At 44.3% G+C, this 25,851-nt stretch overlaps 1 protein-coding gene across 2 annotated transcripts in view; it reads left to right on the top strand.

The window, feature by feature from the left end:
- The window catches only part of PPARGC1B (PPARG coactivator 1 beta), a 140,937-nt gene that overhangs the window by 108,770 nt on the left and 6,316 nt on the right, over positions 1-25,851 (top strand). For both annotated transcript variants that reach the window (XM_069244610.1, XM_069244609.1), the window contains 6 exons: positions 5,760-5,790; positions 6,711-6,775; positions 7,772-8,534; positions 22,142-22,211; positions 23,975-24,096; positions 25,105-25,256. In XM_069244610.1, coding sequence (XP_069100711.1) covers positions 5,760-5,790; positions 6,711-6,775; positions 7,772-8,534; positions 22,142-22,211; positions 23,975-24,096; positions 25,105-25,256 — 1,203 coding nt within the window. The remainder of the gene's footprint in view (positions 1-5,759; positions 5,791-6,710; positions 6,776-7,771; positions 8,535-22,141; positions 22,212-23,974; positions 24,097-25,104; positions 25,257-25,851) is intronic.

Here is a 25,851-nt window from a genome sequence, read left to right as displayed (position 1 = left end):
AACAGTAAACAAATTATCGCCTCTCTCCAGGAATTCGGTATTTGGGCACCTTCTATCAACATAGAATTAAATAACTCTAATAAAAATGGAACAAGTTCATCCCCCAAAGCCTTATATAATTCATTGGGTAGACAATCTGGACCAGCTGCCTTTCCTTTTTTCAACGCCTTTATGCCTTCAACAAGCTCAGCCTTAATTAACTTATCATTCAATAAGAGCATTTTAGACTCCTCTAATGCTGGGAGAGATGCTTTATCTAAAAACTCTCTCACCGACTCTTCCGAGTTAACCGAGCTTTCTGAATATATCTCCTGAAAAAAGATACCAATGCCCCCTCAATCTCTTCTTGCTCCGTACAGATCTGATTCGTAAGATCGGATTTAACTGATAAGATATGCTTTTTGGAAAGGTCCGACTTAACCTTCCACGCTAACAGCTTACTACAACCTTCTCCATATTCAAAGTGTGCATATTGACTACTTTCCCACTTTAGCCTGCTGCGATTTTCCAAAAATGCGTCTAAGGTAGTCCGAACCTTTTCCTCTTGACGAGACAGCTCCTCTAATAGATCGTTTTTCCCTTCTAACCGTGCATTATACATTGAGACTCGAAGCGTTTTTAATGACAATTCCGTATTGCCCAGCTTTTCCCTCTCTTCTCGATACTTGTAAGTAGCTAGGCTCACTAACCTCCCTCTTATATAGGCCTTGAATGCATCCCAAACACACCATAAACTTGCAGTGCCTTGATTCATATGGAAAAATTCTCTTGTATCTTTTTTTAACGCTTCTACTATTGCGTTTAAGAATAAAGCACGATTAATTGAACTCCTAATACCCTTGTTTGTGACCCTGATATCCAAATGTAGTGTTACCGCTGAATGATCTGAAAGATGTGGTATATTGTGGGCTACCCTTCTCACCTCTGAGCATAAACTTTTATGTATTAAAAAAAAATCTATTCTAGATCTGTGCCCATATTTTTTATTGTGAAATGTGTATCTGTCTCCTTCACCCCCTATCCAATGCCAAACATCTACCATGCCTAAATCCTGCATCGCTTGTTTCACCAATGCCCTTGTTTCAGGTGAATTAACTGTACCCCGGGGAGTTGACTTGTCCTGAGCAGGGTCTAACAATATGTTAAAATCCCCACCTAATACCACTGGGTACCTAGCTGAAAGTAAAATCTTAAATAAGTCTTGAAATGGCGTTGGATCGTCGATGTTCGGCCCGTAATAACCCGCCACTGTGATCCAATAACCGCATACACACAGTTCTACCACTACCCATCTTCCTCTGGAATCAACCTGTACCACTCCTACCTTAAACCTCGTAAATTTCTTAACCAGAACTGCCACACCTACCTTCCCTACCTCATGTCTGTGTTTGGTAGATGATTGGATAGTGATTTTCTAAATAAGGTACACAAAGCACCCCCGAGGGCTGAAGGTGTAGGCTTTGTGTGTCCGTCTGTCAGAGGCTCGGTTTATAGAAGGCCCATCAGATGCAGATAACCGCATTGACATTGGGTCTACCTCTTTCAGGGATAGTCAATGGATGGGATTACAAATACTTTATTATTTAAACGAGGGTGGAAGCAATCCTTGTATATGATGGGGAGAAATGGCAGTTCATATAGTCCAAACCTTGAGTATCAGTTGTCAATAATTGATGGTTGCAGCAGTGGCCCCCACAACCTCTGCATTTTTCTTGACATGAGGAGTGTCTGTCAGGCTGAACAAAAGACAACCTGACAGACACTCTTCTGGTTCAGGTTACGCAGCCAGGAGCTGGACATGCGCTAAATGCGCAGACTCCTAGCTGCCTGAGCTGAACTTTGCTGGGCTGGAACCACAGCTCCTGTCAGCGTGACCTCTTCAGCCTGGATAGGGTGCCTCGAGGCCCTCCCCCTCAAGACGAGGGGGAGCGTCACTGATTGCTTTGGACTTGGGCACCTCAGTTTTAAGCCCTGAAGTGCCCTGGGCAGAGTGTCAATCGGTGATACCTCGTCATAGGGTGGGGTGGGGTCAGCAGCAATGTTCCCTGTAAGGCGCACGCGCACCCCATCGCGCAGGCCCCTTCGGCAAGCGCACACGTTAATAAATAAGCCTCTTAGAGCGATATACGTGCTCCCCTAAGGCAGATAATGCTCATATTTGAATCTGGATTGAAGTGAATGAAAACAGCGTTTAAATGCCGCGGGGAGTATTTTAAACATCATTTGGCGGACTTTAGCATACAAGCGAGCAAGTGATATTTATGTTGAAAATTAATGGTTAATGAGCTAGGAAATGCTTCAGAACAGTAGGAAATGTGCTGTTATCAACTTTTCCACCATTGTCATACTTCATAGTTGTTTATATGCATTATCACTTTCTCAGCTCAAATAAGCCTTTTAGAGCGATAGTCGTGCTCTCCTAAGGCACCATTGTCATACTTCATAGTTGTTTATATGCATTATCACTTTCTCAGCTCAAATAAGCCTTTTAGAGCGATAGTCGTGCTCTCCTAAGGCAGATAATGCTCATATTTGAATCTGGATTGAAGTGAATGAAAACAGCGTTTAAATGCCGCGGGGAGTGTTTTAAACATCATTTGGCGTACTTTAGCATACAAGCGAGCAAGTGATATTTATGTTGAAAATTAATGGCTAATGAGCTAGGAAATGCTTCAGAACAGTAGGAAATGTGCTGTTATCAACTTTTCCATCATTGTCATACTTCATAGTTGTTTATATGCATTATCACTTTCTAAGCTCAAATAAGCCTTTTAGAGCGATAGTCGTGCTCTTCTATTGCAGAAAATGCTAATATTTGAATCTGGATTGAAGTCAATGAAAACAGCGTTTAAAGGCCGCGGGCAATGTTCCTCTGTTTTCTCTAACTGGGGTGTAGGTGGCACATAACAGGTCATGTCCTTGGGGTGTGCACCCAGGTCACAAAACTGCCTTGATGCCCTATTGCATGGAGCAATGATATCCCTTTTTTGCTTTAGTGGTATGGAGAGGCTAATGCCAAAGATCTTGGCTAGTTATGCGATGCGCGCGCTTGAATGGTCAATTTCTTGGCACACGTATCCTTGGCTGCAGCGCACAGAGACCGCACACTGCCGCACACAGTGGAAAAAAATTAGAGGGAACATTGGTCAGCAGTCTTGCTGACCCCACCCCACTCAGTGACAAGATTGGGACTGCTGCCTTCTAGGGTCAGCTGATCTAGGGTCATCTGATGAGGGAAGGCAGCAGTCCTAACTCTCCTGGGACCTCCGAGGCGACCCTGTCGAAGCTGCTGCTCTGGAGGCAATTTTTTTTTTCTTCGTTATGTTTGGTTTGTGTGTAAGTGCATGTATGAATGTATGTGTATTTCTATTGAGTGTTGTGAATAAGTGGGTAAGTACTTGTGTGAATGAATAGGTGTGACTGAGGTGTTTGTGTGCTTGTGTAACCTCCCCCCCCCCCCCCCCGCCCTCTTAAAGTTACTGGCCGCCACTGGATGTTGAGTTGATTTGTGTGCAGCCAGTGGTATAGGTGCTTGCCAAAAGGGTGTCCATTTTAACCAAAATCCAAAGGATAAGATAGCAATCAGAGCATGGCACTCAAATAGCTACACCTTCACAGCTTGGTTACTAAACATGCGCCTCATGGAGGTATGAAACATCAATGGACAGGTAGCCACAGTTTAACAAACAAATAGCCAGGTTCCCATATCAAAATAGTCGATTTACAGGACGTGGTAGCCAGAGAGCAAAATCGCCATGGACAAATTGATCACCTGGCAGGGTTTCCAAGCGCCACTTTATAAAGTTAATAAAGTGCTGCATACATCCAGAGTTTGACATGGTTCTTCTGTTGCCACTTAATGTGAACGGGGAATGTTGTTCTCCTGCAAAGAATGCTTTTTTCTGTGGTCTTAAATAATCCAAGTAGAATCTCACTGTGTTTTGTAAAAAATCACTATCTAAAGTGTTCTCTGTGGGTATATATAAACTTTGATTAAACGAGCCTAGATCGCCAATAGTGCCCCAAGATTGTGTGTTGTTGCAATACTTAGTTTATTGTTTTTGTGTTGCTCTGTGGTGGCCATATTTATCTATATGCTATACTTGGCTCAAGGAAGATACGGTCAAAATATGTTTTACCTGGCAAGAGACAGACTTGAGAGTTATAAAGTAGAAAAACAAGTATTTACTCTTGTCACGTTTGTAGATTCCCCGTTATTCTTGAATTAAATAATTTATAAAACCGAGGGCCTTAAAAGGGCAAACTGTAATCTTTTCAACCCTGTGAGAGTATAATCATGTTGTGACGCCCAGAGGTTGAACATTGCCCTAGAATGGGGGCTGAAAAAATTGCTTCACCTCTCCGTGTCCAGCATCTGATCTTTGGTGTCCAATGTGAAGTGAACCATCCCACTCTCTGTTGAACACGGATCCACAAACCGCATCAGATTCCAATCTATGATGGAAACATTGGGGCTCTTTTATAAAAGTCACTGCTCGTCTAAAAAAAAACAATCTATGGTCATACTAATGGTACACACATTCCAAATATCACTCTTGACAACGATGTCTCAGATGGTCATTACTGGCCATTTACTGATCAGCTGGAACCCCAGATCCTCTCACATAAAGGCCATTTTTGGCATATAGATGCAGATACCTCAGTTGAAACTGTAAGCTGAAAGGTCAGAACTTTGATTGCAAGGAACTTTGAGTTCCTCTTTAGGGTTCCCCAGATGAGGAACTAAGAACACACAGAGCAAACAGTGTGTATCTGTCAACTTGCTCTTCCAGTAACTGATTTTCTGATTGAACTTTTATGCGTATGGAAGTTCACCATTAAAATTTCTTTAGCCTACAAATTGGTACAGACATGTTAACCTTGGTTGCAGGTGTGTTTGTCTTCTCAGGGCACGTCACACGATTAGGAGATTGAGACCCACATCATTATTATTTTGGACAGAGTAGCATTATATTGTCCATATTAATGTTCCAGTGATGTCGTCTGGGTCGAAGGATACCCTTAAAATGGGCCAAATCCTCCAAAGGGGTACATTGGGAGCTCATGAATGATTATCACTCTATGAAAGCTAGAGTGTATGCCGTAAGAGCTCACGGGTCAACCCTTGCCCTTCCAAATGAGTGGAAAAATGGACACTCCATGTCAACATCTTGAGTGTAGACCATACGGGAAGGATACAGTTCAAATAATTAGATGCCTGAGTTGGCCAGAGTAACTCCTTTGCCGACCCACCATAATCTTCATACACAAAGATAGTTTAGTGGGCAGTTAAATATATCTGGGTGTACATGACTGAGTTGAGATGTGTCATACAGTATTAAACTCCACCATTGAGGTTGTGACTGGGTCCAGGAGATTTATTTTAGGCCTTGTCACATCGCTGTGGGGCTGTGAGCTCTTAAATCCCTGTGTGGCATTTGATAGCCTGCGTGAAGTATCAGTGGCTTCATGACGATGGCTTGAGCCATCCTGAGCCTGACTCTCCCTGTGTACCTAACACATAACATACTTCTGTCTCCCAGGAACGTTGATGGTGTGCGCATGGTGGGTTACTTTGTCAGGCCTTGTGGTTAGAGTAGTATCCTGGATGTAACCCACATCCTTCCTCCCTCCAAAGCCCATAAAAGCAGTGAGAACACTGGCATAATTTTTCTTACTCCTGCCTCATGTACCCAACAAGTATGTTTTTGAAAACTATGGGAGTAATGCATTCTTTCTTTACTTTTTTATTTTTTCAGATCTTGGCTCCACGCTTCCTTCGCCCGAAAGGTACGTTTTTCCAGAACTTGCCAGTCTCCCGATAGAGCTAGGTATTTGTGGCCATACATGTCCTTGGCACATGGTGTTCAACAGCTGTTGCCTCCTTGTAAGAGCATAATAGTTGAATTTTGAACCTTCTCCACTTTCTCCCTCCAAACAGTGCCTCCGAAGAGGTACATGTGTTCACATAAAGGTACCCTCGGGGATGTCATGGATTCTGATTTATTCTCTCTCCCGCTTATTTTTATTTTTTTTGTTCTCACGGGACTCAATCTTTGGGTATGGGTGGCTGCCCTTATCTTCTGCTGGGAATATATCCAGCATCCTCCATGGGTGGGAGACCGTGTCTTATGCTTATGCCTCAAACTTGTAATGAACTATGTGACTGGGACACACTAGATACCTCATAGTCTCATTTTCATGTGACATACATGTACCGAGAGCCAGAGCTCCTTGTTCATGTATGACATGCATGGACCGGAAACTAGAGCCTCTCGGCCTCCTAAGACACACATGCATTGGAAAAAATAGCATCTTCCTCTCATGATGTACACTCACCCGGATGTTTTTATCATGATATATACGCACCGGGGACTAGGATGGCTTCCTTTCAAAGAACCTGCACTCTCCGAACCAAAGCATCTCACTTCCACAGAGTAGAGGCACCCAGGGAAAGTTGGTGTCCGATTGTCAGAGGAGGCCCGATCTTGAGCCCTGGGTGTTGGCCTTCTGCACTCTGCATTGTTGACTACTACACATGTAGGTAGCAAGTTACGTTTTTGCTTACTTTAATATCATTATTTTTCTCTAAAGGTCTTAGACCACCAACAACACCAGCCTTTATGACTTGATGCTTTGTGATTAGGGTTCTGACTGCTTTCTCTGCTGCTATCCCCACCTCTAATTGCCTTTTTCTCGGTCTCCCACAGTGATTCTATCTATACCAAGAAGGCTTTTGACCCGGGCGTCACCGTGGAGTTGTGCGGAACAGCAGGTAAGCATACAAGTGAACTTCAGAGGTCGTGGTGTAGGATGGGCTGCTCCAGCGCTCCTTATGAGCTCCTTCGGAAGTTAATCTGAAGCAGATGGGACCGTTGGAGCAGGAGGGAGGCAGTGACAAGTGCGTACCACATGCAGAGAAATAGTGGCTGCTCCTGCCCATTATTTCCAAGTGTTCCCTGGAGCATTGAGGACGTAGTAATGTCCACAACAGCCTGAGCAGGTGACTGAGCTGTAGGGGAGAGCATAGCAGCTTTAACAGAAGGCTCTGGGTGGAACAAGACCAGCACCACTGATGTGTTTCTTCCTGGAGCGCTAAACTTGGTGCAGTGGAGGGTAAAGTGGTTTCTACTTTTGTGCCAGTGACCGCCGTCAGCTCAGTAGCTCCCGCAAGCTAGTGGCAGTCTTGACCTGTACCCCTTCATGGTCGCCTCCCGCATCTCATTGTGAGCAAAATAGCTTTTATGGGCCATGGTTTGTGAAGCTGCAAGGCCACCACCTATAGTTCGGTAGGCACAACAACATCCTCCCACAGTGAGGAGTGGGTGGTGTCCGGCAGTGACTGTCCTGCACAGTTCAGGGTTGTGGTTGCAAGCATGTTTAGTTTGATTAGAATAAACTGCATATGTCCCTCTGCTCTTACAGATTTGGGTTTCTTTATTCTGGATTATGATCTCTTTCTTACAAGATAAGCCTCTTTTTTGTGAAGACAATTTCATTCCTAGTGGGAAAAGCAGTTTGTATAGTACCAAGGAGCTCCAAAAGGCCCCCTAAGGAAAATACAAGTTGATATATATATATATATATATATATATATATATATATATATATATATATATATATATATATATAAGCATATATATTTTTTTTTTACAAATATTGGATTGTGCCTTCTATGTGGTCTTATTTGCACTTTGCATTGTTGACTCCTACACATGTAGGTAGCAAGTTCCGGTTTTGCTTACTTTAATATCATTATTTTTCTCTGAAGGTCTTACACCACCAACAACACCACCATACAAGCCAGCTGATGACGACTTGTTCAAGCCTGACATAGAGTGCAGACTTGTGAAGGACAAGGTCCCAAACATCCCCTCACCAACCGGTGAGGGCACAGAAACCTCCTTGGAGATCTCTGGCAAGTCTTGCAGGAGGCAGCCGGAGAGGACAGAGCTATTTGCACACCTGAGTCGTTCATCAGGACGGCCATGCTGGAAGGAGCATCAGAGCACCAAGAGGCCGCTGTCCCGCTCCTTTGGTGACCACGACTACTGTCAGGTTGTGCGGTCTGAGGTCTGGTCACAGAGAAAAGTGTTAAATTCGTGGGAACCCCCCAGTAAGTTGGCAACCAAGCATCTGTCATTGGCGTCAGTGCCACCAAAGCGTAGACTTTCAGGGGACAGCACGGATGGCATACAACTGCAGGAGTCTCACACAGAGGATGAAAACCAGCTGAGAGACCTTGAGATCCGTGCCAGCCTCACCAAGCACTTTGGCTTCCTTGACCAGGCTCTGGAGGACGTGAACATTATGCCTTGCCTGAGTCCAAGTAACGATACAGTCTTTGAAGACAGTGGCAGCGAGAGTGATGGCTCCCAGGCAGGGGATACATGCAGCCGTTCCCCTTTCCAGTCCACGCAGTGCCCACACAGGAGCTCTCCAACGCGCACCGTTTCTCATCTACGTTACCGCAGTCTCTCTGGCTCCAGGTCGTCCTGCAGGTCCAGGTCACCGGCAAACAGCAGAAATTTAAGGTATTTCTTTGAGGAATACAACAAAAGTATCTTAGGTAGGCTAATCGTGGTAATAAGAGGCAATGGGATTCATTAAATGAAGTCAAGAACAGGTGTGTAATTGAGGCTTCTCAGAGGTCTTCAAATAAAGGCAAATAACGGTCCCATTTGAGCCAGTTTTTAAAGAGTGTGAATGAGCCTTCAGATATGTGGCCCTGGTTGTTTTTTTCTTGACACTTTGTGGAGCGAGGACTCATCCAGGGATTGTTCTCATTGAAAGATGTTCAGTGTGTCGTGTTGTTCCGCTTGTAACATTGGTATATGATTGATTGAGGTTTCTACAGAAAATGTTCCTAACTTCCCCCAAATCATTGGTGTGCTGTGGTTTGTGGCTTACCAGGTTGGTTTGTGCTTTACAAATACCTCATCATATATGTATGCAGAAATACGTATTATGCACATCCATACACCACCAGTGAGTGATCCAAAAGCTGTCAGTTGAAAGCATTTGTGATTGAGTAAGCACTTCTCTTTCAGATCCACATTTATAACAACGTTTTTAAAAATGGATTTTCAAACTTGTTTAGTGTCTTCCTTCCGCTTATCTCTTCAACCTCCAGTGGCTTTCAGTGCTGCCCTCTATTACATTGAGTCATAGCGTGAGGAAACGTGCATAGATGGTTGCAGCCATAGGAGGTGAAGCTGGTCATGTTAGTTCATGCAAGGCGTGCTATTTAATTGGCTCCCCTGGTGAGATGCCCTCTTCCTGTCTACCAGTGAAGACAGGCTGTAAGACATAGCTGCACAACACACTTCAGGAGGGTTTAGAGCCATACCAGACTTTCAGGATAAGCAATGTATATGTAAGTAAGCTCCATTTAGAAAAGACACTCGATGCACATGGATTTCTCATGGTTACTTCTAACTGCGGATTCCTAACATTTTGTTTCTTCATCTTTTGAATTCCAGACTGAATCTGGAACTTTTTCAGCAGTTGCTCCTGTTTGCAGACAGGTGTGCGCCTTTGGAACCAGCGCTGGATCGAACCTCCTCAGGAATTGAGTGTATAGACTTCTGCAGGCTTATTTTGGGTCCCATTCTTTTTTCTTCCTTTGACTCTGATCTAGAGCTCCGCTATCTACCTTTAGTCTGTGCCAAACTAGTCACAGACATTCCTTTTCTGAAATTGTGTTAGGAAAATGTCTCCCTCCAAGTTTAAAGGCTTGAATCCGTTTCATGACTACAGGAAACAAATGTTGATCATGATCCTGCACATCTATCTTTGGAGTCTTGGGTCCCTGCATTTGAAGTACTGCGACAATTGCTCCCTGATGCACTAGAAAGCTTATGGCAAAGATGTACGTGTCCAAGCACAAGAAACTGGATAGGTTGTGCGCCTGCTCTGGGGCTCTAAACCTGGTTCAAGTCCAAATAACCATCCCTTGGTAAGTTGAAAACCAAGTTGAAAGACCGGTCTTGTCATAAATACTTACACTCTTGGGAGAGGTCACATAGTCTGCATTAGAAGGACCCAACGCCGCTTCAGTCATCCATCTTAAAGCGTACCCACCAACTTGTCCCAATATGCTCTGTTTCTGAGGCCATAATCGACCCTCTGCTGCAAGTAGAGACCTTTAGAGAGACCATATTGCAGTTGTTTCGGATGATTCTAGGTCCATTTGGAGGGCCTTTGGGCCCATGGATCTGCTGGATTCCCACATTTGAACGTCCCCCTGCGTTGCCAACCCATGCTTCAGTATCTGTGCAGTAGGCTTAAACTGCTCCAGCACTAGTCTCTGCTCCAGAAGTTCCGCATCTGATGCAGTGCCACTATCGGCCTTATCTCAGCCAATGTCTCAATGCACTGTAACAAAAGCACAGCCATTGGTTTGTGAGGAATCCCAGACATTGGTGATGCCTTAACCTCTGAACTACCTCAGGCGTAAGACTTTTTGGATTGGATCCGGATGTTGACCAGGGCTCCAAAATGAATATGACAAGTAGGTAGATAATTTACTCCCTCCCCATTACATCAATTATGGCTTATAAATTGATTTGCAGAATGCTAGTGGCCTAAATACGCTTAATCTAAAACAGAATTTGGTTCTCAAGACAGTCTCCCTACAAAGGAGAGTATCGTGTTCATGCTGGTAAGCCCACAGAGCCCTGCAGTGCTATACCTTCAGTTGCCTATGGTTGGAACAACGACAAATCTTCTCAATGAGATATTGCGGCCGGGGCCTACATCTTCTGAGCCCTTGCTACATTTACTTTTGTTTAATCTTTTAATCATTTTTGACACTAAAAATAACAGAAGATATGACAGCAATGATAAGCTCTCAGAAACATTAATAATGTAGTGTTTCTTCAACTAGTACTCTGAATCCTAATTAATTAATGATTATTATATGAATTCTAGTATAACCATAGATGACTCTAGATACACTCGTCATAAGGAACATTCCCAAGAGCAATCTTATTGCAGCAAATCTGCTCATCTACTGTGTCAATGCGGGTGGTGGGCGGCTGCAAGCCACTATGTGACTTATGGCCCCCAGATTGCTGCAAATAGTTGCAGTTGATCATTTAGTATATAAATCAAGGGTTCATGTTTTGCATGCCATAGTCACTAAGGCCCTAGTCATTCTTGCAGCATGGGAGACATTTTCAAAGTTCATACCTCAAGATACACACTGTACTGACTGCCACCGCCTAAGGCAGCTATCTCTTCTTGTGGTTAGTGATTCTGGGGATTCCACATACATCATGGAGCAAAGCAAGTTCCAGAGGCGTTTTTAGATTTAAGTCACTTGTGTCTTTAATTTTATACTAGACTGAATTACAGAAATTCAGCAAAACCAGGCAATGCCGTAAAATAAGTACTATATCTTCTTTGATCTAGCTACATCTCCTGCGTTATGAATTCAGAACCAGAAATACTGTGTGTAGCTTATTCAGAGACCAGTGCCAATCATAAAGTATCTTTAAGTTAATTAATTGACATATTCCGGGAGACTTGTATGGCAGACACTGTGTTCATGGAACTCAATATTAACAAGAACCCTCTTACGATAGTAGTAAATGTGTTTCATCCCCTTGTGAGAAAGGGCCATGGGGTACGAACTAGGGTTGACCTTGCTGGTGAAGGCTTGAACCACCCATCTTTCAGGAGTTGGATTTTGGTTCAGAAAGACAAGGTCCCAATGAGCAGGTCTATTACACTCACAACAAGGCAACTCACCGGCGGAGGCAAGCATGGCTTAGACCAGATCTCAACCAATGTTTCCAACAGAGGATCATTAAAAGACCACAAGAGCTTAATACGATGAACTGGTTATACTGTAGTTCAACAATCAAATAACAAAATTGCAACAGTTTGCCATCAGACAATATCTAGATCAACAGAGGTACCAGCCATGGTTGTTCTCTGCCTCCCTTCTTTTTACCAGCGCTGGAGCCAGTAACAATTACCATATGCTGTTTGTAGGAGATGGTGGGTATTGACGGTCCAGCTGGCAATCTAAAAATTAAGTTGTTTGCTGATAACGTTGACTTCCCCTGAGATATCCATCCCAGCACTGATAGATTTGGTTCAGACGTTTTTTTGTTTTCTGGTTACATAATTAATTGGGCTAAGCAAACCCATGGCAATGGCACCTCAAACAATATTGCACTCATGGCAATGGCACCTCCGACAATAGCTCATTCCTTATGGTCCGGCCCTCAAATGGGCGCAGAACAAGATAAAGTACCTAGGAATACTGATTAGTGGTAGCTAGTAGAAGATAGTAAAGAACAACAAAGATGTACTTATCGAGCTGATGAGATATTTCTTGAAGTGGAATAAATTAAGTTTTCAGTTCCTCTAGCAGTACCGCAAATTCAAAGGATACTCGCAAGGCCTTGCTAGTTTACTGAGGTAATCCTCGCTGCACCCAAAGCAGCACTATCAAGGTTCTAGAGGACGTGGGGTGGCACAGTTCTCAGCCATCAGCAGTGACAGCATTCATCTTCTTCTTCGTCCCTTGCCACAACTACAGCTGAACCGATACGATTCCTCCCACTTTACTTGTTTGCAGCTAGCAAATTATTTTCTACCCATTTTGATTGCAGCTACCTCAGACTGGTGAGTTCTTCAAATTGTTCAACAAGGTTACACCCTCCTGTTCTAGTCTTCTCCACCTCATGTTCCTCCTAATCTTGATCCTCTCACTCTTGCTTGGATTTCAACTTATCATGCTTCCGTCCTCTCACTGAAAGTGTGAGGACTGGTGGCTAAGAGGGCTGTAAGGAGCGTACCCTAGGAGAAGAGCACAGGATTCTAGACCTGTCATTCCTGAGGTTCTCCATCAGCGAGCCTAATTTGCAACCAATGCAGAAGATTTCATTCACTGGGGCCACCTTGGATATAGTGGTTTTAAAGACCTTCCCACCACCACAGCCAATTTGGAACATTCATGTTAAGACTGTGCCTGAATCATCGGAATCATGTGTTCGATGGCATCTGTCGCTGTAGATACGCATGTTTTGCAATAGCTCGCCATCTGGTGTTGGGCCGGAGTGTTACAAGTTGTTTTTCTTCGAAGAAGTCTTTCGAGTCACGGGACCGAGTGACTCCTCCTTTTGTCTCCATTGCGCATGGGCGTCGACTCCATCTTCGATTGTTTTTTTTCCGCCATCGGGTTCGGACGTGTTCCTGTCGCTCCGAGTTTCGGACTGGAAAGATAGCTAATTTCGGAAGATTTTCGTCGGTATTGTTGCGTTCGGGATCGGCGTAGTTAGATTCAACACCGCATCGAAGATCGAAGAGCTCCGGTGCCCTTCGGGGTAGTTTTTCGATCCCCCGTCGGGGCCTGGTCGGCCCGACCGCGTGCTGAAGAACGCCGATGGAACGGAACCCGTTCCGTTTCTGCCCCAAATGCCACAATAAATACCCCTATACAGACCAACACTTGGTCTGTAACCTGTGCCTGTCACCCGAGCACAGTGAAGACACCTGTGAGGCCTGTCGTGCGTTCCGGTCCCGAAAAACACTCCGAGACCGTCGAGCCAGAAGACTTCAGATGGCGTCCGCGCCGACAGCCCACCGAGAGTTCGAGGAACAAGAAGAGGAAGGTACCTTCTCGATCCAAGACTCAGACTCCGAAGGATTCGACGATACACAAACCGTGAGTAAGACGTCGAAAACCACACAGAGGAAGATTTACAAGGCCCAGGGGACGCCACTGCCATCAGGCCATGGCTCCACCCATAAATTTGGTGACCGACCGTCGGCACCGAAAAAGGCCCAAACAGTGCCGAGATCGTCCGACTCCGGTCGAGACACCGGCACGCAGCCTTCTCGGGACCGAGAAAGTGCTGGAGACAAGCCTCGACACCGAGATGCCGGTGTGGACACGGCTCGACGCCGAGACAGCGGCACCGAAGAAGATAGACGCCGAGAGGTTTCGGCCCCGAAAAAGAAAAAAGTCACCTCGGAGCCGAAAAAACACGCAGACAGGGTTTCGGTGCCGAAACAAACTGCAAGCGACCCAGCTTCAGTCTCTTATACAGAAGAGCACTCGCTAACCTCCCAAATGCAAAAGCATAGGTTTGAGGAAGAGCTACAATCAACTGATGTGGACCATACGCAAAAGCGTATTTTCATACAGCAGGGGACAGGAAAAATAAGCACCCTTCCCCCCATTAGAAGAAAGAGAAGGTTGGAGTTCCAAACTGAACAGACACCACAACCAAAAGTGGTGAAAAGAGTTACCCCACCACCCTCTCCTCCGCCCGTGATTAACGTCTCACCAGCACACACTCCATCACACTCCCCAGCTCACACCACCATAAGCCAGGGTGACCAAGATCAAGACGCATGGGACCTATACGACGCCCCAGTGTCGGATAACAGTCCGGAGGCATACCCTACGAAGCCATCTCCACCAGAGGACAGCACCGTGTATTCTCAAGTGGTGGCTAGAGCAGCACAATTTCACAACGTAAGCCTCCACTCAGAACAGGTCGAGGATGATTTTTTATTCAACACACTCTCCTCCACCCACAGCTCATACCAAAGCCTGCCTATGCTCCCTGGTATGCTCCGGCACGCAAAAGAAATCTTTAAGGAGCCGGTCAAAAGTAGGGCAATCACACCAAGGGTGGAAAAAAAGTATAAGGCGCCTCCTACAGACCCGGTTTTCATCACTACACAGCTGCCACCAGACTCTGTCGTTGTAGGAGCAGCTAGGAAAAGGACCAACTCCCACACATCTGGAGATGCACCACCCCCAGATAAAGAAAGCCGCAAGTTCGATGCAGCTGGTAAGAGAGTCGCAGCACAAGCTGCAAACCAGTGGCGCATCGCGAACTCCCAGGCACTACTTGCGCGCTATGACAGAGCCCACTGATGCAACATCTCATTGAACATCTGCCCAAGGACTTACAAAATAGGGCAAAACAAGTGGTTGAGGAGGGACAGACCATTTCCAACAACCAGATCCGCTCCTCCATGGACGCTGCAGATACAGCTGCACGGACAATTAATACATCTGTAACTATCAGAAGGCATGCATGGCTCCGAACGTCTGGATTTAAACCAGAGATTCAACAAGCAGTTCTCAATATGCCTTTTAACGAAAAAGAACTGTTCGGTCCAGAAGTGGACACAGCGATTGAGAAACTCAAAAAAGATACGGACACTGCCAAAGCCATGGGCGCACTCTACTCCCCGCAGAGCAGAGGGAATTACAGCACATTCCGTAAAACACCCTTTCGAGGGGGGTTTCGGGGTCAGAGCACACAAGCCAGCACCTCACAAGCAACACCGTCCAGTTACCAGGGACAGTATAGAGGAGGTTTTCGGGGACAATATAGAGGAGGGCAATTCCCTAGGAATAGAGGAAGATTTCAGAGCCCCAAAACCCCTACTACTAAACAGTGACTCACATGTCACTTACCCCCTCCACACAACACCAGTGGGGGGAAGAATAAGTCATTATTACAAAGCATGGGAGGAAATCACTACAGACACTTGGGTTCTAGCAATTATCCAACATGGTTATTGCATAGAAGTTCTACAATTCCCTCCAAACATACCACCAAAAGCACAAAATTTGACAACACACCATTCCAATCTCCTGGAGATAGAAGTGCAGGCACTATTGCAAAAGAATGCAATCGAATTAGTGCCAAACACACAAATAAACACAGGAGTTTACTCACTGTACTTTCTGATACCAAAGAAGGACAAAACGCTGAGACCAATCCTAGACCTCAGAGTAGTGAACACTTTCATCAAATCAGACCACTTTCACATGGTCACACTACAAGAAGTATTGCCATTGCTAAAACTACACCACTACATGGCAACTTTAGACCTCAAGGATGCTTATTTCCATATACCAATACACCCATCGCACAGGAAATACCTAAGGTTTGTATTCAAGGGAATACATTACCAATTCAAGGTACTGCCTTTCGGATTAACAACCGCACCAAGAGTCTTTACCAAATGTCTAGCGGTAGTCGCTGCACACATAAGAAGGCAGCAAATACATGTGTTCCCATATCTAGACGACTGGCTAATCAAGGCCCATTCGTTAATAGAGTGCTCAAATCACACAAATCATATCATACAAACCCTCTTCAAACTAGGGTTCACCGTCAATTTCACAAAATCCAAAATTCTGCCGCGCAAGGTACAACAATACCTGGGAGCCATAATAGACACATCAAGAGGAGTAGCCACTCCAAGTCCACAAAGAATTCAAAATTTCAACACCATCATACAACGCATGTATCCAACACAAAGAATACAAGCAAAGATGATATTACAACTCCTAGGCATGATGTCTTCATGCATAGCCATTGTCCCAAACGCAAGACTGCACATGAGGCCCTTACAACAGTGCCTAGCATCACAATGGTCACAAGCACAGGGTCACCTTCTAGATCTGGTGTTAATAGACCGCCAAACTTACCTCTCGCTTCTGTGGTGGAACAACATAAATTTAAACAAAGGGCGGCCTTTCCAAGACCCAGTGCCACAATACGTAATAACAACAGATGCTTCCATGTCAGGGTGGGGAGCACACCTCGATCAACACAGCATACAAGGACAATGGAACGTTCATCAAACAAAACTGCATATAAATCACCTAGAACTTCTAGCAGTTTTTCAAGCACTAAAAGCTTTCCAACCAATAATAGTTCACAAATACATTCTCGTCAAAACAGACAACATGACAACAATGTATTATCTAAACAAGCAAGGGGGGACGCACTCCACGCAGTTAAGCCTGCTAGCACAAAAGATTTGGCGTTGGGCAATTCACAACCAAATTCGCCTAATAGCACAATTTATACCAGGGATCCAAAATCAACTCGCAGACAATCTCTCTCGAGATCACCAACAGGTCCACGAATGGGAAATTCACCCCCAAATTCTGAACACTTATTTCAAACTCTGGGGAACACCTCAGATAGACTTGTTTGCGACAAAGGAGAACGCAAAATGCCAAAACTTCGCATCCAGATACCCACACAAACAGTCCCAAGGCAATGCCCTATGGATGAACTGGTCAGGGATATTTGCTTACGCTTTTCCTCCTCTCCCTCTCCTTCCTTACCTGGTAAACAAACTCACTCAAAACAAACTCAAACTCATATTAATAGCACCAACTTGGGCAAGGCAACCCTGGTACACAACGCTGCTAGACCGATCAGTAGTACCCTGCATCAAATTGCCCAACAGGCCAGATCTGTTGACACAGCACAACCAAAAGATCAGACACCCAGATCCAGCATCGCTGAATCTAGCAATCTGGCTCCTGAAATCCTAGAATTCGGGCACTTACAACTTACCCAAGAATGTATGGAAGTCATAAAACAAGCCAGAAGGCCATCCACCAGGCACTGCTATGCAAGTAAATGGAAGAGGTTTGTTTGCTACTGCCATATTAATCAAATACAACCATTACACACAACTCCAGAACATGTAGTGGGTTACTTGCTTCACTTACAAAAATCTAACCTGGCTTTCTCTTCCATTAAAATACACCTTGCAGCAATATCTGCATACCTGCAGACTACCTATTCAACTTCCCTATATAAGATACCAGTCATTAAAGCATTCATGGAGGGCCTTAGGAGAATTATACCACCAAGAACACCACCTGTTCCTTCATGGAACCTAAATGTTGTCCTAACTAGACTTATGGGTCCACCTTTTGAACCCATGCACTCCTGCGAAATACAGTTCCTAACCTGGAAGGTGGCATTTCTCATCGCCATTACTTCCCTAAGAAGAGTAAGCGAGATTCAGGCGTTTACAATACAGGAACCTTTTATACAACTACACAAGAATAAGGTCGTCCTAAGGACCAATCCTAAATTTTTGCCAAAGGTTATTTCACTGTTCCATCTAAATCAAACAGTGGAACTTCCAGTGTTCTTTCCACAGCCAGATACCGTAGCTGAAAGGGCACTACATACATTAGATGTCAAAAGAGCATTGATGTATTACATTGACAGAACAAAAAACATCAGAAAGACTAAACAACTATTTATTGCATTTCAAAAACCTCATGCAGGAAACCCAATATCAAAACAAGGTATAGCCAGATGGATAGTTAAATGCATCCAAATCTGCTACCTTAAAGCTAAACGACAGCTGCCCATTACACCAAGGGCACACTCAACCAGAAAGAAAGGTGCTACCATGGCCTTTCTAGGAAACATCCCAATGCAAGAAATATGTAAGGCAGCCACATGGTCTATGCCTCACACATTCACCAAGCACTACTGTGTAGACGTGTTATCCGCACAACAAGCCACAGTAGGTCAAGCAGTATTAAGAACATTATTTCAGACTACTTCCACTCCTACAGGCTGATCCACCGCTTTTGGGGAGATAACTGCTTACTAGTCTATGCAAAACATGCGTATCTACAGCGACAGATGCCATCGAACTGAAAATGTCACTTACCCAGTGTACATCTGTTCGTGGCATCAGTCGCAGTAGATTCGCATGTGCCCACCCGCCTCCCCGGGAGCCTGTAGCAGTTTGGAAGTTACCTTCAACTATTTATATATGTATCATCTCAACCTTAAATAGGTGCATACTTAGTCACTCCATTGCATGGGCACTATTACTACAATTCAACTCCTACCTCACCCTCTGCGGGGAAAAACAATCGAAGATGGAGTCGACGCCCATGCGCAATGGAGACAAAAGGAGGAGTCACTCGGTCCCGTGACTCGAAAGACTTCTTCGAAGAAAAACAACTTGTAACACTCCGGCCCAACACCAGATGGCGAGCTATTGCAAAACATGCGAATCTACTGCGACTGATGCCACAAACAGATGTACACTGGGTAAGTGACATTTTCAATACTGATGTAGACCATTCTGAGGCTTCTTATTCTTCTTGCCTCCTCCATTCCATTGGCTTCCTGCCCCCATTGACCATTGCAAGATTTGCAGTGGAACTTCTGCCTGCAATGGGCTCTGCCTTAAGGTTGCTCTTAGACTGCATCTATACATCATACGAGGCAGCCTGTGACCTTCAGTGCTGGCTGGCGGATGCCAACCTGACCTATAGAAGACTGTTCTTCCTTCCTCACCCAGAACTCCGTATTGACAGGCATAATTTCTGGGATGGAATGGTGACCTGGATGAGATAGAAATAAAAGGTCTTTGATCTCTGGAGCAGAGGCACCATATCCGTCTTCAGGAGCTGTGACAGATCCAGCTGACCCTGAAGGTTCATCAATCAAGGGGAGGCAGGTCCAGATCCTAATGGACAACAGAACCACCATGTTGTACTGCAACAAACATGGCAGTCTGGGGAGCTGGGTATGGTGCCAGGTAGCGCTTAGACTCATCAGGCGTCATCTGGTGGACAATAAATGGTGTCTGCGCCCTTGGTATGGTTCAAGACATATTCATTCAGTTCGGTGTGCCTTGGATAAAACTTTTTGCCACTGTGGAGAACATACAGTCTCACAACTACTATGCCCTGGAACTTCTCTAACTTGAGGCTCACTAAGAGACTTGTTTCGCCTACGGTGGGGCAACAGCCTCCTGTATGCAATTTCACTGCTGCCACTCCTGTCATGAAGTCTGAAGAAAATCAGGAAGGACTTTTCTAGAGTTATAGTGATAGATTGCTAATTGCCGTTGCTTATCTATGCGTGTGTGTGAACTGCAGGTGCTGTCAGTGTAACTGCTGTATGTCCGCTTCTTCCCTGACAAATTGGTGCTGCAGGCTTTTGCTTCCTTTGAACCAAAAATAGGGTCAGCCTTCGACTTGAGAGAGCCCATAATGCCTGTCCCTCCTACTTTTTATCTTCTCCATGCCTCAAGAAGGAAGAGGAGAGGCTTGGCCGGCTACATCTCAGAGTCCCTTCGTTTTTAAATCAACTAGAATATGGATACCTGGTGGACGACCAGTTGTTTGTCCGTTTTGCTGCAGTTAAGAAAGGAAGGACAGTTCAGGTGTATTGTCTTGTGCATAAAATGGGTTATGCCCTGGCAAAGAAGAAGCTTATTTTGGATTCATTCCACCAAAGCCAAGGGTGCCACTATGGCGTTGGCTAGGTGTGTCCTGGTGTTGAACATTTGCCAAGCTGCTACTCTGGGGATATACCCCTTCTCAAGGCAGTGCTGTCTCAAGTCCACTGAGAGGGACATTTTGCATGTTCAGGACTTGCTGATGCAAAGTCCACACTACAGACCCTCCATCTTTTGCGAGGTTCTGCAATGCCGTCTATTCAAGTGTGGGATGTGTGGTTAGAAGTATCCACCTGAAGAACAAGTTACTTAACTTTGATGGTATTCTTTCCATTGGATATTCTTTCTAACCACAGTTTTGTCTCTGTCTTACTCCTTCCTCATTTTGTGGTGAGGAATTTTAAGGTTCGGTTTGGCACACTGTGATGTTTGCAGGCTGTTAGGTGTGATCCATGTCTGAAGGTTCATTAAAAAAAACAATGTCAGCTCACAGTGGTAGCATCTATATATGGCTGTGTACTGTCCCTTCCAGAGGCTATGTAATTCAACTATGTGAGTCCAGTTGTGGCACATGTCAGCTTGGTGGAGCAAATGTTCAGTATCCTGTCTTGCGCCTTGGGGAGATTCCAAAAGTGAGCAATCAAAAGGTGAGAAGTAAGCAGATCGAGTATCCATCAGGAAGGGTGTTACCAACGATAAGTAATTTGTTCTTTGTGTATAGGCTGAAAATCTGGCATGAATCTGGTTCTTTCAGATACATATTGGACATCCTTGCTGTAAGACAGACTTCTGTTGTCAGGACAAGATAACCATTTATTCATTACTACAGTTTTGTATCATGCTGCCAACTAACGTTCCATTTACTTACGAGTACTAGTTACAGATGGAAAGATATCTAAATTGTTAATACTTACCTTTCATTGCCAGAAGATGATGAATTACCAGAGTAACACAACACACGGAAGACACTGCAAATACACAAGTACTGATTGATTGACAGTAGCACTGGGGTTTCTACTGGCTACTACAGTCAGTTACCCTGGCAAGAGCATAACTTATTGCGAGGAGTTCCAGGGAGCAATTACAAACCGGAACACAAAAATCTCAGAAGTAAAATAAGACCTATTCCTTTAAAGAACACTACATCACCACGAAGTGACAGTCCTATTTCACTTGCAGAGCTCTGCTTCTCTCCCCTGTCACCCACTGACTGTATTGCTGCCTTTGACCCTGTACAGCGGTCTGCTGACTTTTGGCTAGGTTCTTGCTGTACACATACCAGACACATACATTTGAGGCACGCTGTAAACCAAACATTGTGCATGAAGTGGACTTAAGGTGTATTATTGACTGAGAGCGTACCCTAAGCTCCTAATATGACCTTAAATGACTGCATAATACACCCAAGGAGGGCTTTGTTGTCGCTGATGAACAAGTCAGGCAGATTGGAAAAAAGCAAGACTTAATGTTCTATAACAAAGGAAACATATTAAGGTGCCCGTCTCACATGGGGCATGGGCAAGCGGTCTTTGCAAGATACTCCTAAAATAATGTGTGTCTGCGATGAGCGTTCAGAAAAACAGGTGCACGTACACAGGAGTATAAAGTGTCAGGACTGAGATATTTAATGCACCTTCCTTGCCAGATCCTAGCACAGCACACCTCTGTGAAAGTCTTCTCCTCTTTTGCCTGCTGTACTATCCTTGTGGCCGAACTCCTATTGGATTTTATGTATGAATCGTTGAAAGCTATAGTGCTTGCTGCCCTCACCTACTGCAGGTGAATGGCTGATATTTGATTTGGGGCTTTCTTAGCCACCATGGTTTTCTCGCACAGAGTTCAAACCACCATTGAACTGAACAAGCCTGATGTGTGACGGGTCCTTCCCAGAGTACCGGTGTTCCCTATGGTAGAGGTTCGTTTACATGCTGGCTTGCAGTTCGCTTTGCATGATCTGAATTAGGTTGCATTTAGTTTAGTGCTATTGCACGTAACCATTTACCTATTTTGCATCATCTCATAGAGTATATTTTCTCTACCGTCGCTTTTCTGAAATGTTTGCTGTAAGTACATGGAATTGCTTGAATCGCTGTTTCAGATAAGTAAACCAAATCTTTCTTTTTTTAACCAGGTGTGAAACAAATGAGCAGGACTGGAAGCAGAGCCATTGGCATGTCCAGCGGAGTCGCCAACGTGCAATTGTAAGTAACATATTAGATGCTTTACCAGATGTGTCCCAAAACTGTAGGATTCAATCAAAAAAGATATGCCAGATGTATGCAGATGTGCACCTGTCATAAGGATCCCACTCATAAGCTGAAAACTGTAACTAATTGGCAAAATGCCAGCATGGATAGCAAGGATGGAGAACGGTGTGCCTACATTGACACTACAGTAAATGCCCTCTGTCTTTGAGTTCTAGGCACTAGTTCCCACGCCTCCCTTAAGTAGTATAGTTTGGAGTTGTCTCTGTTGACAAGAGTAAGGCAGGATGGCACTAGTATGCTGACTCCATTCCAGAACTTCTAAGAATTTACTAGATTCTCGCCAGCAGCCAGCAGATTTTTCTTTTCTTCAGGTAAAATTATGACTAGCTAAAAACCAAAGCAGATCCTTGAATCCTTTGCTCCTTACACTCTTGTTGAATTTACTCTAATACAATGAAGCTCTTCCAAAAAGTCCCACAAAAAAATGGAATGGTGGGATTTATTTCTGCATAAAAAATGTTCAGATAAACTGGAGAATTTAAAAAACAATCCACATTTTTTTAGTATGATATAGTAGATTTCAGTATTACTAAGAAAAAGTAACTAGATTTGTTTCTTAGAAAGAGGACCAACAGTTCTGATTTTCTGTACAATTTGTTCTTTTCCCGTTTGTGTGACTGAATAATATGCATCTACCTGAAGTTTTGCCTTAATCTGAGGACCTTGGAGAGCTATGAAGAGTTTGGTAATCTCTGTATGCTCAGGTGAAGACTGACCTGAGAGACCATTCTTAATAGTAGAGGTGGTTATAGAGAGTACCTGCTGACGGCAACACTGACTGTTGTGTGTCAAAATGGAGGAACTGCTTAACACATTGCTGTGTTTTGAATTGACTCTTGATAGTTGGTTTTATGTCCATAGGTACTGTTTCATTTTTAAGGTCTTGTCCCTTCTTTCATAAAAAATATACATATTTGTCCTGTATCTAAAGATTTTCACACCTCATTTCAAACTTAGTTCTGAATGTACCAGCAAAGTATATAGTGGCTGTAATTCTTGAATTAATCTCAGCCACTGCTAATTATTTCGTTATTTTGCACACCAAGCCACCTCAGTTTGGACCCAGCCATATGCAAATTGGTCTTGACCCTACTCGAACCGGAACAGTCCAGCCTGAACTGCCAGGTCAGGTGCTCCCTGAAACAAAACACAGGCAACTCGAGACTGGTTTCACCCTTATTAGGGCTCATCAGTCAGGCATAGCTTAGTTCTAGTTGCACAGTGTGCACAGGTCCCATGTCTGGTCATATCCAGTTAAAAGTATACAAAAAAGTGATGGATGGAGTGCATGCTCGCATTATTCTCAGCTCCTAATATTGCAGTGATTTGCATATAGCTGGGTCTAACCTCATGTGGCGTTCTAGGCAAGAAAATGCTTGGAAGGGATGTGGCCCGAAGTAAGTACTAGTGACTGAGATTAATTCAAGCATCACACCTGACATTTTTACATCCTTCATTGCGACTCTTTAAATGGGTGGCCACCCCCCATAAACTCAAAGAAGGGGCTCTAAAATCACACCAAGACTTAATTCAGAAGACAGGAGAAGTGCAAATTGAGCATGGGATTAATGTGGTTTAGAGAACGAAAGGTTACTATAAGAATGAACTGTGATTAAGGTGCAGAATGGCCTAATCAGGTGTGTTCCCCGGGAAAGGTCTGGTGGAGGTTGTGTTAACTACTCTTTCTTTCTGTGCAGGACGAGGGTCGTTTGGTGTATATCCGGAATCTTTCCAGCAGCATGAGCTCTTGTGAGCTAAAGAAGCGCTTTGAAGTATTTGGGGAGATAACAGAGTGCAGGGTGCTCAGTAGAAACAATAAGTAAGATAATCTACAATTCTGCCAATTAAAAAAAAAAAACATGTGCCATTATTTAAAAATAAACACGTACACTTCTGAAAACTGATTATGTGCACTTCTAACGTGTGCTAATGTGGATGTAATACAGTAAGTCAGCTTACCTAACGTTCCAGTGTTCTTAGATTTAATGATCCGTCCACTCATTGCAGACCGTGTATACATGTTCAGAGCTTCATCTGCTTTGTCACAATTGAAAATAGCCCTTGGGTTGTTATCCCAAAATCTTGTGTCCAAGTGAATTGTAGTCGATGCTGATTGATATTTGTGTGGTAGTAGATTTCCTCACGTTTTTGCTTTTGGGCAACTCCTAGCGCACATTTGGCTTTGAGTTCGTCAGAGAGGTGTAGCTGTGCCACTTTGAAAGCACTTACGTCTCACCGTACCTTTTAAATGTTGGCAGAGTTTTTCCCATCACATTACCCATTTTGGGATCTGGAAGTGCCCAAGTTCATCCATCAAGGGTTACTTTTCGGATGGTGACTTAGGCCTAATTGTACCGACAAGTTGTTGCAGGAACAATTTGCTGAAGTATTGGGTGTTGAAATCTTGTAGTCCCACATTTGTGTGAATGCGGGGATATGGGAAGTCAGAAGGGTTTCAAGGCCACGATTACAGAGCTTTGAGATAACGCATGGTGCTGAATAGAATACGGCTGCTAGGTCTGTCTATACTGCTGGCATCCTCGCTTTAAAGATGCTGTCGGCATTAGCATTTAGAGTTTTTTAAGTGAATTAAAACAACGGGTGGTCTACCCATGTAGGGTGTGTATACACTTGGGATATGTAGGTGTGTATGTTTATGTTTGCAGAGCTCATGTCGGGTGTTTTTTTATCTTAATGCTTTGCATTGAATCGGTAATACCTTGTAATAATGTCTGCACAATGTCGTGAAATGCAGAGTTCGTGTTGAAATGTGAAAGTTAGAAAACATAACCCGAAGGTAATGACGTGCCTCTTCTCAATGTTCAAGAGCGGGAAAGTATGGCTTCGTCACCTTCCGATGCCCAGAGAATGCTGCTCTGTCGATGAAGAATGGGGCCTCCCTGCGGAAGAGGCAAGAGCCAGCCTTCCAGCTGAGCTACGGGGGCCTGAGGCACTTCTGGACCAGATACACTGACCTGGGTAAGACCGGTGACCGCACGGAATGTGCCTCATGTAGACGGAGATCAGACTGTAAGAGGGCAATACTGTAATACAGGGGGCACGAGCAAGTGAATCATTCTCCGCTGTATTGTAAAGATGACCATGACGAGCCTCATTTCAGAATCTCTTTGTCTGGGTCGCTTTCTTATTGGTACCATTAAACGATAAACATGGAAGCCAGAGTTCATGCTTGGGGGTCAGTTTCTAAATAGGTCAGTTTTCACTGAAAGTCTACAATACCGTGCCCCTTCCTCCCATATCCCTTTGAACTGGACGGAAACTTGAGTTGTTGGCCTCTGTCTGATATACCAGAAGCAAACACTCCTCCCATAACTAAGGGCGTGGACGGAAGTGCTGCATCGTGTGCCTCTTACCACTCATCAACTTTTTTTTCTTCTTTTTATTCACTTATAAACCATATTAAATGTTTTGAAGCATAACTGAAAGTAATGGAGAGCAAACATGCGTGGTAGGTGCTTTTTGGGAATAATGAGTTAAGTGAATTTGTTAGATTTAATACCTCTTGTTCCCTCCTGCTGGGTAAATCTCACACAGCCTCCATCCGCCATGTTTA

Source organism: Pleurodeles waltl, chromosome 7 (assembly GCF_031143425.1).
Source record: "Pleurodeles waltl isolate 20211129_DDA chromosome 7, aPleWal1.hap1.20221129, whole genome shotgun sequence".
NCBI lineage: Eukaryota > Metazoa > Chordata > Amphibia > Caudata > Salamandridae > Pleurodeles > Pleurodeles waltl.
The sequence above is the reverse complement of the archived record's forward strand: the minus strand, read 5'-3'. Positions and strand labels throughout refer to the sequence as shown.